Genomic DNA, 16,277 nt, shown 5'->3' on the forward strand with positions numbered 1-16,277 from the left:
GCATGTCATTAACTCTTCTCACTCTATTCTCTGCAGGTGCCAGGAGGAATGTCCTATAGGCACATATGGTTACCAGTGTGCAGAAAGGTGCGACTGTCAGAACGGAGCCAAGTGTTACCACATTAATGGGGCCTGCTTATGTGAGCCGGGCTTTAAAGGCATTCTTTGTGAGGAGCGAGTGTGCGCAGATGGACTGTACGGTCTCAAGTGTAACAAGAACTGTCCCTGTAACCTGACCAACACTCGCAGGTATGAACTGTGCGTTATAGATGTTTAAGTAAAGCTATGCTGAGAGAAATATGAGGGTTTCCATGGCTGAAAATGTTAGCTGCCTGACTGTCACATTGAGCCAGTGACTTCAATGCGGTATGTGGGGCAGGAGTTACTTGTTCAAGGTCAGTGAATGAGAATGGTTTAAAGCCATAGACAGTCAGGTAAGTGGCACTTTCAGAAGTCAGCAATGACCGCTTACATATTTACTTTTATACAGGTTTAATTAAATTACAGATGCAGTAAGTCTTTCACTGGTCAAAGACATATCTAGTCATGGCAGACCATGCAACGTCTATGGAGCTCCAAAGGGGGGCCTAGCACTATCTGCCTACACAGTAATTAATGCAGGAAACAGCATTTGGTAAATGTGCTTATATATTGTTTAGAACAGTCTATACAATTTCTTTGTATTCTGTATAATTAGAAGAATTAGGATTGAAATGGAGATAAGAGAGGCAGGGAGACCAAGGTTTCTATGGGGCTCATCACATGCGTTTACAACCTTGACACTGGCTTTTAATCAGCGTGCCAATCATTAGTGTAGAGACCGTCTGTTGCTTTTCAAAGTACTTTCATATAGTACATTGATAATTACATAATATACATAAAGATTATTTACAATGAGATGATCTCTTTCATATATTTATTTCAAAATATTAAAATGACTTTAGTTTTCCTTAATGCTGCCCATACATATGCAGCGTGAACCATGTTATTACAGCGATGCTGTTGCCCCACAGGATCTGAATTAAGCAGATCACATCAGTTAACTTAAACACATGGCACAAGTATCAAACAGACACATTAAAAATGTTATCCCAAATACCCGGGACTGCCTATGGAGATGTAAAGTGGATGGACACAGAGGAGAAAAAAGGAATTTTCCTACACAAATCATTAGAAGGAGAGGCGTATCTAAAAGCCACACAGCCCTGGTGCCAAATCCGAACGGCCTCCTCGTGTTTCATGGAAAACCACATAAATGTTCTGTTCAACTCTTGGATTGATCGTTTATAATCATGGGATATTATCTTATACTTAGTAGACCCGAAAAGCCCGACAGGGACTCATAATGCACAATACGGAGAGGAATAATGGATGCAAAGGACAAGGCATACGCTGCTTTCTTGTCTGTAGAATGTCATGTGGGCATGCAGCTGTTATAGGGTAGAAGAGGTCTTGTGGCCATGCACTGTATGTGGTTACTCCTTAGATCATTTATGGGAACGTTAAAGTTAAACTCTAGGCAAACCGCTAAATAAACAGATCATGTGCATACCGTATAAGGGAGCTCTTATGCCTGCCAACGGTTTTGGTTTTCTCTCCATCAAGCTCTGACCTTTACGCAGCTCTGCCACACAGGCAGGGCAAGAGGCCTGATCTAAATCTGCTGCTGCTCAGTAACACTTACAGGTCTCCTACCCAACCCTGCCCTGTGATTGGACAAAGGAATGAGAAGCAGCAGACTGATGAGCTCATCTTTCTGTCATCTCTTTGTCACTCTACTCTCTCCTCCTATCTGCATGCCCCTTTGCACTGCAGCACACCTGATTGGCTCCTAGTGCTGTTTCTACCTCCCTCAGTTATGTAATACTGAATACAGAACTGTATTAATTGCGGTCTTTTATATCTGTTTTAAAAAAGAACTCGTCGAATTAATTATTTTTTTTCCTTTGCAGTGGGGATACCACTCGCACTGCAAGGGTTAAGTGGTCGTTATGTCTAAGGGGGCTCAAATAAAGCAGATATACTCACCGGATCCTCGGTCCTGCAGTGGTGGGCACTCACCTCCCTCCCCTCTGTTCTGACTGTGGAATGTCTCCCAGGACCTCACGGCTAATGCGACCCAATGGAATTGCATTAGATGTGATGTCAGCGGTCCTTAGACTTCCGGAGCCCAGGGGGAGGAGAGGCTGTGGGGACCGATCTAGCAGCCCAGAGAGAGGCAGCAGGTGAGTATATCTGCTTTATTTGTGCCCTCTAGACAAAAGGAGCACTTAACCCTTGCAGTGCAGGAGTAGCCCCGTGCAAGGGTTAGTGTTTTACATTTCTAGACGTCTTTAAAACAATTAGCCACTGAAGTATAACTCATCAGTGTACAGATATTACACACAAAGTGAAACCATTTGATATTAGACACCATTGCGACACTGTATGTTGCTGAAAATCCTAGAAAATAGTCTCTAGAAAGCTCTTCATATTTTAGTATGGTGGAATGATGTGCGGAAGTACATTTCAGCTGGAGAGGGTTGTGTGATTTTCTCTGGATCTGCCAGGGTCAGCTGTTTTAAAATGAGCTTTAAGCTATGGGTATTTCAGAAGCCCTGACATTAGTAGATAATGTAGCAGTTGACTCTTGAGTGTACATACAGGATTTCCTACGCTGCTCCTTTAACTGAAAGAAGATTCTCCACACTTGCGTACCATTCGATACACTCTGCCATCAAATGTATCTAACCAAAATATACATTACATAGGGAATAAAATACTGTTTCCAGGACAACTAAACACCTTTTTTCTATAAGTCAGCATAAAGAGCAGTAATGATGTGAGAAGAGCGGTAACTCATATCAACCAATCAGATTTCAGTTTATTGGAGTCAGATCATTGAATAATGTAATATCCCTGGAGTCAAGCTTTTGGTTGGCACATAAAGTTATAATCAGAAAATGGTTACCCATAACTAAAGGAGAACTATGAGGTGAGTGCTTTTCACTCACCTCATAGTTCTAGCCAACCTGTGACAATGAGACTGTCACAGGTCGGCTCAGTAGATCGGGAGGTGAGCGAACACATACCGGCGTTCGCTCACCTCTCGATCCTGTCACGGCTCTCTGCCATGACAGGGGAGGGGCTGGATTCCCCCCTCCCCGATCCGCCAGCGCGGAATGGGGGAGGGGGCGGGTACAGCTGGTTCTGCCTCTAGATAGGCAGAGCCAGCTGTCAGTCACGCAGCTGGGCGGATCCCGGCATAATTGTCAGGATCCGCTTCAGCTGCGGCGTCTTAGTATAGCGCGAGCAGCAGCTCGCGGTATACTGCGGCGTCTCAGTATACCTATACTGAGCCTAGGGCGACGGGAGGACGCTAGTTTGTGTGCTCCCGTTACCCTAAGGAGAACTTTGGGGAAAAGCCTTAACCCCATAGTTCTCCTTTAACAATGTTAGGGCCAGGACACCATCTGTATGAAGTTTGCATGTTCTCCCTGTGCTTGTGTGGGTTTCCTCTCACATTCCAAAGACATGCTGGTAGGTAAAAATAAAGTGTGGCAAGAACCAACAATATGGCTGCAAATTTCACCACAGCCTAAGCACACCTCAAAGCTGGTCACATCCCTTTATTACGTTACTTCCCCGTTAACATCCCCTACTTGCAGGGCATTTTGCAAGTGTTTTTGACGCCTCCTTAATGCCTTGAAAAGGCCTAACGAGTGCCTTGTTAACACTATAACAGTAGAAAGGCATCCAAACCTCTGTCATTGTCCTTAGTGGTGAGACAAGTTGTTTTACATGCTAGTTTGTGAGTGTGCCATGATGCCTTTCTACTGTTCTACTGTTCAAAGCCCATTTCGTGTGCACCTTACTGTATAACTGGTAACAAATTGTTGAGTGCGTTTGTCGTTTGTTTTGTTAACACTATAGGCGCATTAATCAGCATTGCTCTTTCATTAAATTCTCAACAAGCTTTTGAAAGAACCCTAAGGCTAGGTTCACACCAGATGCAGAGCGTTCCGCCCTGACTATGGCCAGAACGCACTGCATTGCATTGCGGCCGGCTCACTTTTTTGTGGGGCAGGAAGGGGCGTGGCAGGCCATTGAAGTGAATGGCACCGTAGCCACGCCCTCCGGACGCAATGCAATCGGCCGCACGGGATCGCAAGGTACATAGTGCTTGCAGCATTTTGATCGCACCGGACCAGACCGCAGGCACAATGTGCCTTGCGATCGCGTGTGGCCAATTGCATTGCGGCCGGAGGGCGTGGCCACGGTGCCATTCACATCAATGGCCCGCCACGCCCCACAAAAAAATTGAGCCGGCCGCAATGCGGTGCAGTGCGTTCTGGCCAGAATCGGGCCGGAACGCACTGCATCTGGTGTGAACCTAGCCTCAGTCTCTTCTACCTACCTACCTGTCAGCAGTTTTTCTGTTTTCTGCACACTGAGCTGCGCATGCACACCTCAATGCACAGACCTGGCAGGCTGAGATAAAGTAACTGTGCGCATGCTGAACCTGGAAGGTGCGGAACCTGGAAGAAGACCGGGAGAAGATGGCAACATTGGTGTCGGAGGTGACCGCACCGGAGGAGAGAGCAGACAGCATAGTGCTGGAGGGGATCATTTACAAGGTAAGTGGGTAATAATGTGCTAATATGCTGTGAATAGTAGCACATTATGGCAAACACCTCCGGGGGCTTTTTTTTTTTTAAACCCTCTTCTTCCACATTAACCCTCAAGGTCCACGTTACTGGAGGCATGTCCTTTGCCCACATTCTGTATGCTATCATCTGTCCCTCTTTCCCATCTCACAAAGTTGGGAGGTATGTGTAAAGCGCTGCGTAAATTGGCGGCACTATCCATGATAAATAAATCTGAACGGATGCAATACGCTGTGCTTTCTGATTATTTCATCCTGTCACCTGAATCTGAAATCCCTGAAAGCTTTAGCACAATCCAGAATGTAAATCTCTGTAGGCTTATGTCTCTTATCTGAGATGCAGTTTTCTTCCATTTGCTCAGCCCTTTGTTTGCAAAATAATCTCCTTCGTTCTTCACACATTTAAATAATAGATTTTTTTCCCTGGGGGGCCAGGTTACCGCAGATGAATGAACTGCAGGGCTACTGCGGGTGAATTAATTGAAAGGAAGTAGGGTCCCAGCCTTGCTGGCCGTTGACACCACGATGTATTGTTTTAATTAGTTCTCCAGCACACCCCACAGTTCCACACTGACAAGTCTCTCTCTCTCTCTCTTCTCTCTCAGCTGCCACCCTCTGTCTGGGGAGTGCACCTGCAAGGCAGGTTGGAGCGGCCTATACTGCGAGGAACCCTGCCGTCCTGGCTTCTACGGAGAGGGCTGCCAGCAGCTGTGTGCCTGTTTCAATGGGGCTGACTGTGACGGTGTGACAGGCAGGTGCCTCTGCGCTCCAGGATACACGGTAAGAACAGTGCTAGATGCCATTCTTTCACAACAGTTGGGCCATTTTAATAAAGCAAAATGGCAATGCAGCGCGGTAACCTGTAGCAACCAATCAGCATTTATTGATCGGTGAAGTGAGAACTAATTGATTTTTCTGGGTGACTGCACTTTGCACATTGCCGTTGCTCCTTAGGCGGCTTTATTTAACAAGTCCAATAGTGTGCTTCGTCTGGTCTCCAGGGTTGTAAATTGGAGCTTTAAGCCGTATAGATCTTTATTACAAGTATTTTTGTCCTAATACGTCTTTATGTTAATTGTATAGGAAAATGTGCCTTGAGTTTAAAAAGACGAGGCATATGTTTTTACGGACTGAGAATCAGTAAACCTGTGAAATAATGCAAGAAAAAAAAGGGTATTTCCACAGTGGGGTGTGCGAGGACCCAGAGGGGAAAAGAAAAAAAGGGGGCTTTTAAGAAACAAGTCCAGACCTCGTGTATAAAAATCTTAGAAGTACATTTATTCAATAAATCGTTGTATACATTATTTAAGATAAAAAACGGAATACAAACCTGTGAAATAAGAATGTAGAATATACAGTCGTTTGTAAAATTTTGGGCACATTACGTATTGATTTACTAAGTGAGAAGAAGTTAACACAACCTCTGCAGGGCACAGACTTAAACATGGCATGTGTCTGCAAATTACTTTTGGAATTAAACAAACTGATGAAAAAAATAGCATAAAATACAGCACATGTGAATGTCATGGTAGACTATCAGTCAGTAGCTATTTACAGCTCTTTTGCTGAAATTTCAAATGTTTCTGATTGTGTCTTCATCCAGCAGTGCAAAAACTCACATACTATGGCAGTGTACCTAATTCTTCCTTTATTAAAACATAATTGGATTGTAGCAGATGTTTGTGTTTTGATTATACCATGTTTCCCGGAAGGGACAGTCTGACATCTAACAATAAATACTTTTCCTTGTCGCACTCCTTACCGAAAAGTATGGGGGTGCTTGCAGTGACTGAGGATGGCGCTGCAAATATCAGCAATTGTGTAGAGATGTCACCAGCACACCAAAATCCTTCTTAGGATAACAAAATGTACATTTATTGAAATTCCTTGTCATATAAACAAGCGCTTTCGGGGCCACACAGGGTCCCTTCATCAGGCTTAGCATTGACAATATAAAATGTTTACACCACACTATAAATAGACAGGCTAGTGCAGCGGTGGCGAACCTTGGCACTCCAGCTGTGCCAAAACTACAAATCCCAAGATGCATCTGCATATGGGAGTTATGTCTGTGGCTGTCAGAGCCTTGCAATGCCTCATGGGACTTGTAGTTCCAAAACAGCTGGAGTGCCAAGGTTTGCCATCACTGGGCTAGTGCATAAAACATCACCATAAGATGAATATACAGTATATGTTACTTACATTATGTTCTTCTTCCATAATGTAAGTAACATATTTATTCATCTTATGGTGATGATGTGTCCACTATTCAGCAGTTAATATAAGGTATACATCTCATACTTACACCTCTCCTACTGTATGTGATGGTCAATATTTGTATTGATGTATACAATGTTTTTGGCAGGATTATGATGTCATTATGATGCCAGAGGGTGTTCTGATTGTTTTATGCACTAGTCTGTCTATTTATAGTGTGGTGTGAACATTTTATATTGTCAATGCTAAGCCTGATGAAGGGACCCTGTGTGACCCCGAAAGCACTTGTTTATATGACATGGAACTTCAATAAATGAACATTTTGTTATCCTAAAAAGGATTTTGGTGTGCTGGTGACATCTCTACACAATTGCTGACATCTAAGACGAAGATGTCAAAGTAATGACTTGCACATAAACAATATCAAAAGTGCATTTTACCGATATTGCTAAAATGTATTTATGAATGAAGCTTGCAACCACTGCTTGCAGGACTCATTGTTACAGGAGCTGCTGTCAGAACACTCCTGATACAGGGAAAGACCAGGCTGTCAAACTAACAACTTAGCCCCACAGAGTGTAACCCATAAGAGCGGATGATCCATGGCCCCAGCTACACCCCACACTCCCCTCCTACAAAGGAGCACTGGAGGGAGGTTCTTCTCCTACCTGTGTTTTGGCTTGCTCATTTTGGCATGCACATGTAAACCAAAGTAATGCCATATTTCCTTGAATGAACAGATAACAGGTGATTTATTGTGTCAGCCATAGAATGGACATAAGCTTTGAATACTTTTGATGATCTAAATTAGCTGCCATGTGTTGATGATCTAAATTAGCTGCCATGTGTTATTTTAATAGTGGTAATTGCCAAATACAGGTAGGAATGTTTTGATTTTACTACAGTTCAATATTAAACACAAAAATTAAGACAATTTATATCAATATGGTAAATATGTAAATGTTTTTAGGATACAAGAGTTGAAGCTAAGAGTTGTAGTGTGGAACAGATAACTTCCTTTGCGCAACTGACCAAGGTGAAGGTTATTGAGAGGGGTAGAGTTCATTTGTAGTACTGTAATGATTAGGATAGAGGGTTCATTTTAAGGGCCAGGTTAAATGGTTAGTGTTAGGGTTCAGATTAAAATGTAATTATTAGGGTTAGATTAAGGGGTTCATTTGAAGTGTTACAGGAAAAAAAGAACATTTGAGAGCCCCCAAATTTTTCCTGAACTCAATTATTTTTCCAATCAAACCCTAGGTTATGTAGTAGGAAATAATTATAAGGGTTGTGTTGGTGGTTACTGGGTTCATTATAAGAATTGGGTCAAAATGGTAGTGTGTTGGGGCGCAGATTAAGTTTAATTTTATAGGGCTAGGTTAAGGGGTTAATTTTAAGTGTTAGGTGGTAGATCAATTTTTTTTTAATCAAAGCCTGGCACTGGAGATGGATGTAGCACAAGATGCTTTGTATTGTAAGTTATTAGTCGTCCTTTTACAGCAAGTTTTTTTTTTTTGTTAAATTATTTTTGTGCAATTTTATTTGCAAAAAGGATTTTTGAAGGAACTGTGGTATTCTTGTCCCGATGTGAGGTCTGGTTTTACTGTCCATAGCAGTCTTTCCTTTATTTAATTTTGAACTTCCTTTTCCAGCAGGTTTTATTCAGGAGATAAAGGTTTGATATATAATCTCATCTGTAATAAAACAGATCTCCTGGAGAGGGTTTAAATTGGTAAGATTTGGGCTTGAAATCTCTAATTATAGACAGCTAATACAAAACTGTGACAAATGTACCCCCCATCAAGACCTTGTTCAGCAGCTTCAGCTGTTGTGATTTATAAAATGCGCTGTAGGCTAAAGTATCCATCGATCAGGAGTGGCCAAGATCTTAGGCCCCTTTCACACTAGCAGTGCGATCGGGTCCACCTGTCAGTGTTTCAGGCGGACCCAATCGAATGCCCAGTGAAAGTCTATGAGCAGTTGTGTGTAAATGGATTGGAATCCATTTACACCCGGTTACCTCCGACTCCGGCCAGGTCCAGAACAAGAAACTGATCAGAGACCTGTTTCACCGGATCTGATCGTGCCAGACCTGGGGGGTAATCTAATGTAAACGAACACTTGTCCCTTTACATCCGATTCCCCATAGACAAGCATTGGGTTCGGTAATTGCAGTTTTTCCTCCATCAAAACTGTATGGACACGGATGCCACAGTGGTGACATTCGCTCCGTACTGCTGTGATCAGGATCTTCTGATCAGCCCGTGTGAAAGGGGCCTTACAGGTCACTCACAGGATGCAAGGGACTGTACATATCCCCCTTCAGTCTGTTTGTAACGGTGGGGACAGATTTTTATGGTAGAAATCCACATAGTTCCTTTCTTGAGCTGCATACATTGCCATCCATAGCTGGAAGTGCTGAAGCTGGCATGCGTATGCATTTCGGTGCCCAGCCTAGTTCCTTTTGTATATGCTGGGTTACTATATGGAGGAGGGGTTGGTGCAGCATGTATCTAGAAGATCAGCTGTAGAAGTAAGGTCCTCTTGATCACATAGCTCCTCATATGGATATCACTAAACCCCCCTGGGCCTCCATTCTGCGCCCCTGTAGCCACAGGCTAAATACATTCCCTGCCATAAAATTATTACAATAAGAATTTTTAACCATACAGGCTATGGTGAGAGGGGATTAAATCAATCAAAAAGCCCTCACTCTAATCAGTGTGTAGCACAGCAGAGCCTTCCTAAAACAAAATGTATTCACATGTTACCTTCTATCACATAGCCCAAAAATAACAGGATTATTCCTCATTTTAGGACAGTGGGAGTCAGGCAGATCATTGCTTTTCACCCTATAACCTGATGTACATCCAGAACCGCAGGTGTATAGTGCAAATATACCCTAATATATGAGAGCCATTTACTCCAAACTGCATACAGCTGTTTCAAGCTATTTGACCATCATCGGTGCAGTGCATGGAAACCATGACTTCTAACAGAAAATCAATGATTTGCATGACTCCGCATGACTCCACCCAGTGTCTTAAAATTAGGAATTATTCTCTTATTTTTGGGATATAAATGGAATGAGACATGTGAATACCTTCTGTTTTTCTAAGAATGATTGCAAGAGATAATCTATATTCACCAAAGGTGAAAGAAAAAGCACACAACAGGGCATGTCGCACGTCAGTGTGGGTACACAAATGCTTTGTGTTGTTCAGTAACCCCAATTAATCAGTGAGATGAATGCATTGGAAGTGCTTTGGCGGCTGCTGATGGCTTTTGAAGTTAGTGCAGCTCAGAGGGTGTACAGATATCCAAACTGTAGAAGTGCCAGGGAAAGCACATGTTCTCTAATCTTTAGAGTTACCTGCACAATTGTGTCATTGTTAGGCTTCATGCACACAGGCATCTGGGGATTCCTGTGGAAAGAACCTTGCAGCAAAAATCCCAGTGGGCCCATACAGATGTGGCCGCTGTACCTATTCAAATTAATGACAGGGTGACAGCGGCTGTGGCTGTCTACATGCAATCACACATTGAACAATTAAGTTCAAGAAGAAATGCTTGTCGCAGGAATCAGAGAGATTGCATGCTGGAAAATGATCTCTCCCAATCCGCAGGTAATTTTACCATGTCAATATTAAAATCGGAATTTGTCGAAGGAGCTGGGTGGAAAATTGTCAGACAAATTGTTGGGTATTCTGATAGAGGTGGCTGCCAGCTGTCAGATTACAATAGCCCAGCATGGGAGATTCGTTCATCCACACTCTTTAGATTGGATGGAGGAATCTGTTAGATCTATGAATGTATAGCCAGCTTTACACTTGCTGCTGTCGGCAGACAGTACCAAAGTTGCACACAAGTACCAAGCAAGGGTCTTACAATTAAACAATTGAACGTCCTGGATTCTAAAGGGTTGATTTACTAAAGGCAAAAAGGCTATTCACTTTGCACAGGAGTTTTCTCTTAAGTTGGTATCCGTGGTGAAAATTCACTTTGCAAAGAATACCCAAACAAGTGCATGGAAAATTACAAAAATAGTTTTTTTTTGCTTGCACATGATTGGATGCCTAAAGTCAGCAGAGCATCACTTCATTCACAAAGATAAATACATTCACTGCCAAAGAGAACAGCCTATATGCCTTTAGTAAATCAAGCCCTAAATTATTGTCCTTAAGCACAAAAAAAACATAAAAAGAAGTTATGGCCATGGCTTCTCCAAACAGTCTAGCGTCACTAATCAATTTTTAGATTGCAAGCTCCGTTATTTGTTTTAGTCTGCGCACTTTTGAAAAATAAATGATCCTTCAGATTCTATGTTTCCCCCATGACTGCGGCCTCATTAGTTCTTGTAAAGAGTCTGCCCCCCTCCTCTTAAATCTTAACAAGTCCGAAGTGCAGGACACTCATGTTTATTTGCTAAGCTCAGCTGTTGGCTCAGAAAATGCTGCAACTGCAGAAAAACCTCCGGATCGGCCCACGGAGTTCAAATGCCACCACGCTGCGAGAGTCTCAGGAGCAGGCAATGGCTGTACTGGCCTCAGTTTGTGCAAGCACACTCTGCTCATACCATCTGCCAGGACAGCCATTCACACACGCAATGAAGTGCCAGGCAATCCTGCTGCTTCATACTGCTGCCATCTGGGAATAATCCGGATCATCCTAGTTCTGCAGCCTGAGTGTAACATCTCTCTCGGAAAACAACAAGGGATCTGCCCATCATAATAGGGACTGCTGAGCACACCGTGACTTTTCACTTTTACTAAGGTAGCACACACAGTCAAGGAAGCATTCCCTTTTCTATGGAGCAAAAGGAAAGATCCTTAAAGAGTAACTCCAGACAATAAGTGAAAACAATCAGACAGACAATTCTACCCAGCAAACGTTGCATCTATGTCGAAATCAGAAAGTGTTCTATCTCCACTATAGCCAAACTCCAGAAAGTAGCTTAAAGAGGAATTCCAAGAATTACAAAACTTATCCTTGCAGTGGGGCTACTCCTGCACTGCAGGGGTTAAGTGCTCATTTTGGTCTAGGTGCTCAGATAAAGAAGATATACTCACCTGATCCTTCGTCCCTGCAGCTGCTTCTTCCCTGGGCTCCGGTGGTCTAAGGACCGCTGATGTCATCATCTCTAATACTGGTTCATTGACTTATTGAGGACGGTGAGGGACATAACACAGCCAGAGCGAAGGGGAAGAGAGGTGAGCGCTGACTGCTGCGGGACTGAGGATCATGTGAGTATACCCCTAGAGTAAACCTAGACCAAAATGAGCACTTAACCCTTGCACTATGGGGGTAGCCTCCCTGCAAGGGTAAGTTTTATAAAATCCCACAGTTCTTCTTTAAAGGGTCACTGGGGGGCAAACTATCTGAAGCCTGTGCTATGTAACTTAATCAATTCTTTATGGATGCACCGATATATCGGGCCGACGAAACATATCGGCGAAAAGGGTAAATTTTTCTGCCGATATAGCGGTGCATCTCTCCTTCCCGCTGGACGCTGCTCTGTGTCCCAGCGGGGAGGAGAGTAGCTGTCACAGTCGGCCGAGCGCTGCGGGAGGAGAGCGCTGAGCAGACGGCGTCTCTCCTCCCCGCACCGCTCTGTCTCCTGTCACAGATCAGAGGAGAGGGGACAGCGTGTCAGGAAGGAGAGAGGTACAAGCAGTCAGTGATCAGTGATCGCTGAGTGTTTGTATATAATTGAGGACAGAGTATGTTTACTATAGCCTCAATTATGAATGAATGAGAAGTGATCTACATCACCTCCTGTTCATTTATGATTGTGTACATAGTAAACATACTCTGTTATGAATGAACAGGAACACTCAGCCTAGAGGTTTCCTGTTCATTTATAACAGGGGATACAGAAAAAGAGATTGAGCACCCTCAATGTCTTTTTCTATTTTAAAGGGGAATATCAGGGTTCTGTTTAGATCCCTAATATTTCCCCGAAGCACCTAAAAGTAAAGTAAAAAATAAAAATATTTAATAAAAATAAATAAATACAAATAAATTGTAAAAAAATTAAAAGTTTTAAAAGATTTATAAAAATAAAATATTTCAAAGAATTTGAAAAAAAACATTTTCATTTTCGGACCATTTTTTTTTCATTTCGGTTTTAAAATTTTCATTTTGGTGCACCTCTAAAATGCTTCCTATATCACTAGTCACATTCATACTTCTATACTAAGCAGTGGCGTAACTATAGACATAGCAGCCCAGACCACTGCTATGGGGCCTGGGGCTGGATGGAGGCCACATTGGAGTGGTTGAATATGATGACAACCCTAATCCTCTTTAAGTAGGAAAGCTGATGTCAGATACACAAGAGGAGTCTTTGGGATCTTGGTGTCGTTAGTCACAGCTCAGGGAGAGGTTTTCAGAAGGGGGGGCATCCCATTTTTGCTATGGGGCTTCATGTCCTGTAGTTGCACCCCTGCTTCTAAGGCAGGTTTAAATTTCCCTAATGGCTGTGGGAAACCTCCTACTACTGACATTTTCTACATCAGAATTTCAATTTGTGAGATGTAGCAGGGAGCCTTTAGGGCTTATTCATACCAGTTGCGTTGAGGAGCTTTGATTAATGTAGGATATGCTCAAGGGTGTTGAGCAGACAATTGTTCTTTATGTGCCCTGTTCACACCATACAAGTATGTTGGGATGCACTGCATAAAAATGCAGCATGTTTACATATTTATGCAATGCACTAAAACAAGTAACAGCGCACATCAGATGCGTTGTTGTGCATAGAGTTTAATGATGTGGTATTTTGTTAAAATTGGAAACAATACTTAAAGGAGAACTATGGGGTGAGTGAAAAACATTCAAGCCGACCTGTGACATTGAAGCTGTCACTGGCTGGCTCTATTGATCAGGAAGTCAGCAAACACATGCCGCCAATTACTGACTTCCCGATCCTCTCCCAGCAGAAAGCGGTGACTGCCCGTCACTGCTCCCCACAGGGATTCCCCCCCTCCACTCTCTGTTTTTTCTAGAGAGGCAGAGCCAGCTGTCAATAATAGTGATGAGCCAAACACCCCCATGTTCGATTCAAATTCGAACTTTCGAACATGGAAAAAGTTTGAACTTGAACTCAATGCAAGTCTGTGGGGGTAGAACTTTGAAAATCAATTGTCCCCATTTCGAAGGCTTATATGCAAGTTAATGGCCAAAAAAGGGTATGGGGATTTGGGTACTGCCCTGGGGTACATGTATCAATGAAAAAAAACACTTAAAAAAATACCATTATTAAGGGAGCAGTGATTTTACCATTGCTTAAAGTGAAACAATAAAAATGAAAAATTCCTTTAAATATCGTGCCGGGGGGGGAGACATTTAAAAAAAAAAAAAGCATGCGGTTCCCCCTACCAAACAATACCAGACCCTTGAGGTCTGTTAGAAATTTTAGGAGGGACAACAGTTACAAAAAAAAAAAAAGAAAAAAGATAAGCGTGGGGTTCCAATACCATACAAATTAAAAATTTGCCATAAAATTCCATACCAGACCCTTGATCCAGGCACAGGTCTGGCTGGGCAGGAATGGGTGGGGGGCAATCGAGCATCCCCCTCCCTGCGATATCAGGTCACATGCCCTCGACACTGGGAGGGTGCTTTTCAAGGATCGCCCCTGGAAAAGCACCTTGTCCACGTGCTGATGGGGACAAGGTCCTCTTCCCCACAAGCCCTGGGGCGTTGGTGGTGGGGGTGTGGGCAGGGGGCTTAGTCACATCAGGGTACCCCTTTAATAAAGGGGCACCCAGATGCGGCCCCCCCTTGTGAATTAGTAAGGGGTACTTGTACCCCTACCCATTCACTAAAGGGTTAAATAAAATTGTTAAAAGAGGCCAGACTTTTGAAAAAAAACAAAAAGACAAGTTTTTGACAAGTCTTTTATTTTAAAATAAAGCCCCCAAAAAATGGATCCACCGACATAATCCAGTATCATTCACAACGTCCAGCGTTGTCCATGACGACTACGACTCGACGTTCTCTATCCCTTCTGATCTTGTACTGGACAGAAAGTTCAGGGAAGCCGAGATTAGAGAGTCGGAGCTGTTTAGAAACACGATGACTGTAAGTGCTTGGGTAAAATTTATAGAAATACTTTTCTGGGCAATGTATATTTGTTTTATCTACATTCATTATTGAAAAAAAGTTTGAGTATATAATACCAAGGCAGATTGGCCTATGAGTGTGTTCCTCTCCAGCAGTGCATAGTCTGTGTTCTCCCTGTTGCTGCTCCATTGCCACGGCTGCCATCTTCTTCTGCTCTTCTTCCACATCTGACGTCATCCTTCTTTGGTTATCGGGTAGCCGCTAGAGTTGCAGTATTCTGGCACCCAACTCCACTGTAAGATGCATTGAATGCACTCTGCACTGCACATGTGCTGCAGGTACTGTACAGAAATAATAAAAACTGATAAGGAATTTTTGTTTAACAGAAGAAACTTACAAAGTCTCTTCTACAAAAAAAAAGGCTACCCGCCCACTAGCATTTTCTTTAAAACTTTAGTTCCACTTTTCTTTTTTTTTAATGGAGTGCAGCTTTATACCTTTATAGTGTGAGGCTGTGGCCACCAATGAACCCCATGAAAGCTTTAATTTGTCAGTGGGCAGTGTTTATATGACAATGAAGGAAGCACATGCTGCCTCTCTGTATGTAAGTTCATGGTACATCTGTATTTGCAGGTGGCTCATTTTAGTGTATTGTAGGGAAATGTAGCTTTTCAACATTTAAAATTGCAGTCGTGCCGTTTGTGAATGATGGGGCAATTAGAAGCTGAGCTATGGCTTTGAGTCACATCTATTGCAGAAGAACAGCATGCTCCAGTACTTCACACTTATCCTGCAAAAGGGATCTTATCAGTAAAGTAATTCCTTACTAAACTTTATACAAAATCTCATATCACTAACCACAATTGAATCCAAAATACTGCAGTTTAATGAAGTCATTATGCATGATCTCCTATTTTTTTCCTACAGCAACAGTAGCCATACAGTACATTGCCTACTATATGCAAGCAATGCAACAGATTCCAAAATGATATATGAGCTTCCAGGCAAGGGAGAGGTTAACTCTCGCGCAGTAACTAGCAATTAAGTGTGAAAAAATGTGTTATGACCATTGAAATATTAATGCAAGCAATATCCTTTTCTCCAAAGAAACGGTACATGCCCCTTCTGTGCTGAGCTGCATTGACTCAGGATTGAAGGGAATGGAGATTGGTATATGCAGCACTGCATGTGACAACTGGTGCTGATTCCATGTTCCATTGAGTGTGTGTCCATCACCTGTGTGTGTGTATATACAGGGCCGGCCTTAGGCCTTTAGGCACCCTGTGCTAGAAAGCTTTACAGGCCCCTCAGTGACCACACCCTCAGTGGCCACACCCTTCGTGGCCACACC

General features: G+C 43.0%; 1 protein-coding gene across 3 annotated transcripts in view; it reads left to right on the forward strand.

Moving 5' to 3' along the window:
* MEGF11 (multiple EGF like domains 11) overlaps positions 1–16,277 on the forward strand; it is a 434,557-nt gene that overhangs the window by 275,064 nt on the left and 143,216 nt on the right. For all 3 annotated transcript variants that reach the window (XM_018552848.1, XM_018552849.1, XM_018552850.1), the window contains exons 9-10: positions 37–249; positions 5,251–5,425. In XM_018552848.1, the coding sequence (XP_018408350.1) occupies positions 37–249; positions 5,251–5,425 (388 nt within the window). The remainder of the gene's footprint in view (positions 1–36; positions 250–5,250; positions 5,426–16,277) is intronic.

Source organism: Nanorana parkeri, unplaced genomic scaffold (genome assembly GCF_000935625.1).
Source record: "Nanorana parkeri isolate BGI_ZX_2015 unplaced genomic scaffold, ASM93562v1 scaffold98, whole genome shotgun sequence".
In the NCBI taxonomy this organism is placed as follows: Eukaryota; Metazoa; Chordata; class Amphibia; order Anura; family Dicroglossidae; genus Nanorana; species Nanorana parkeri.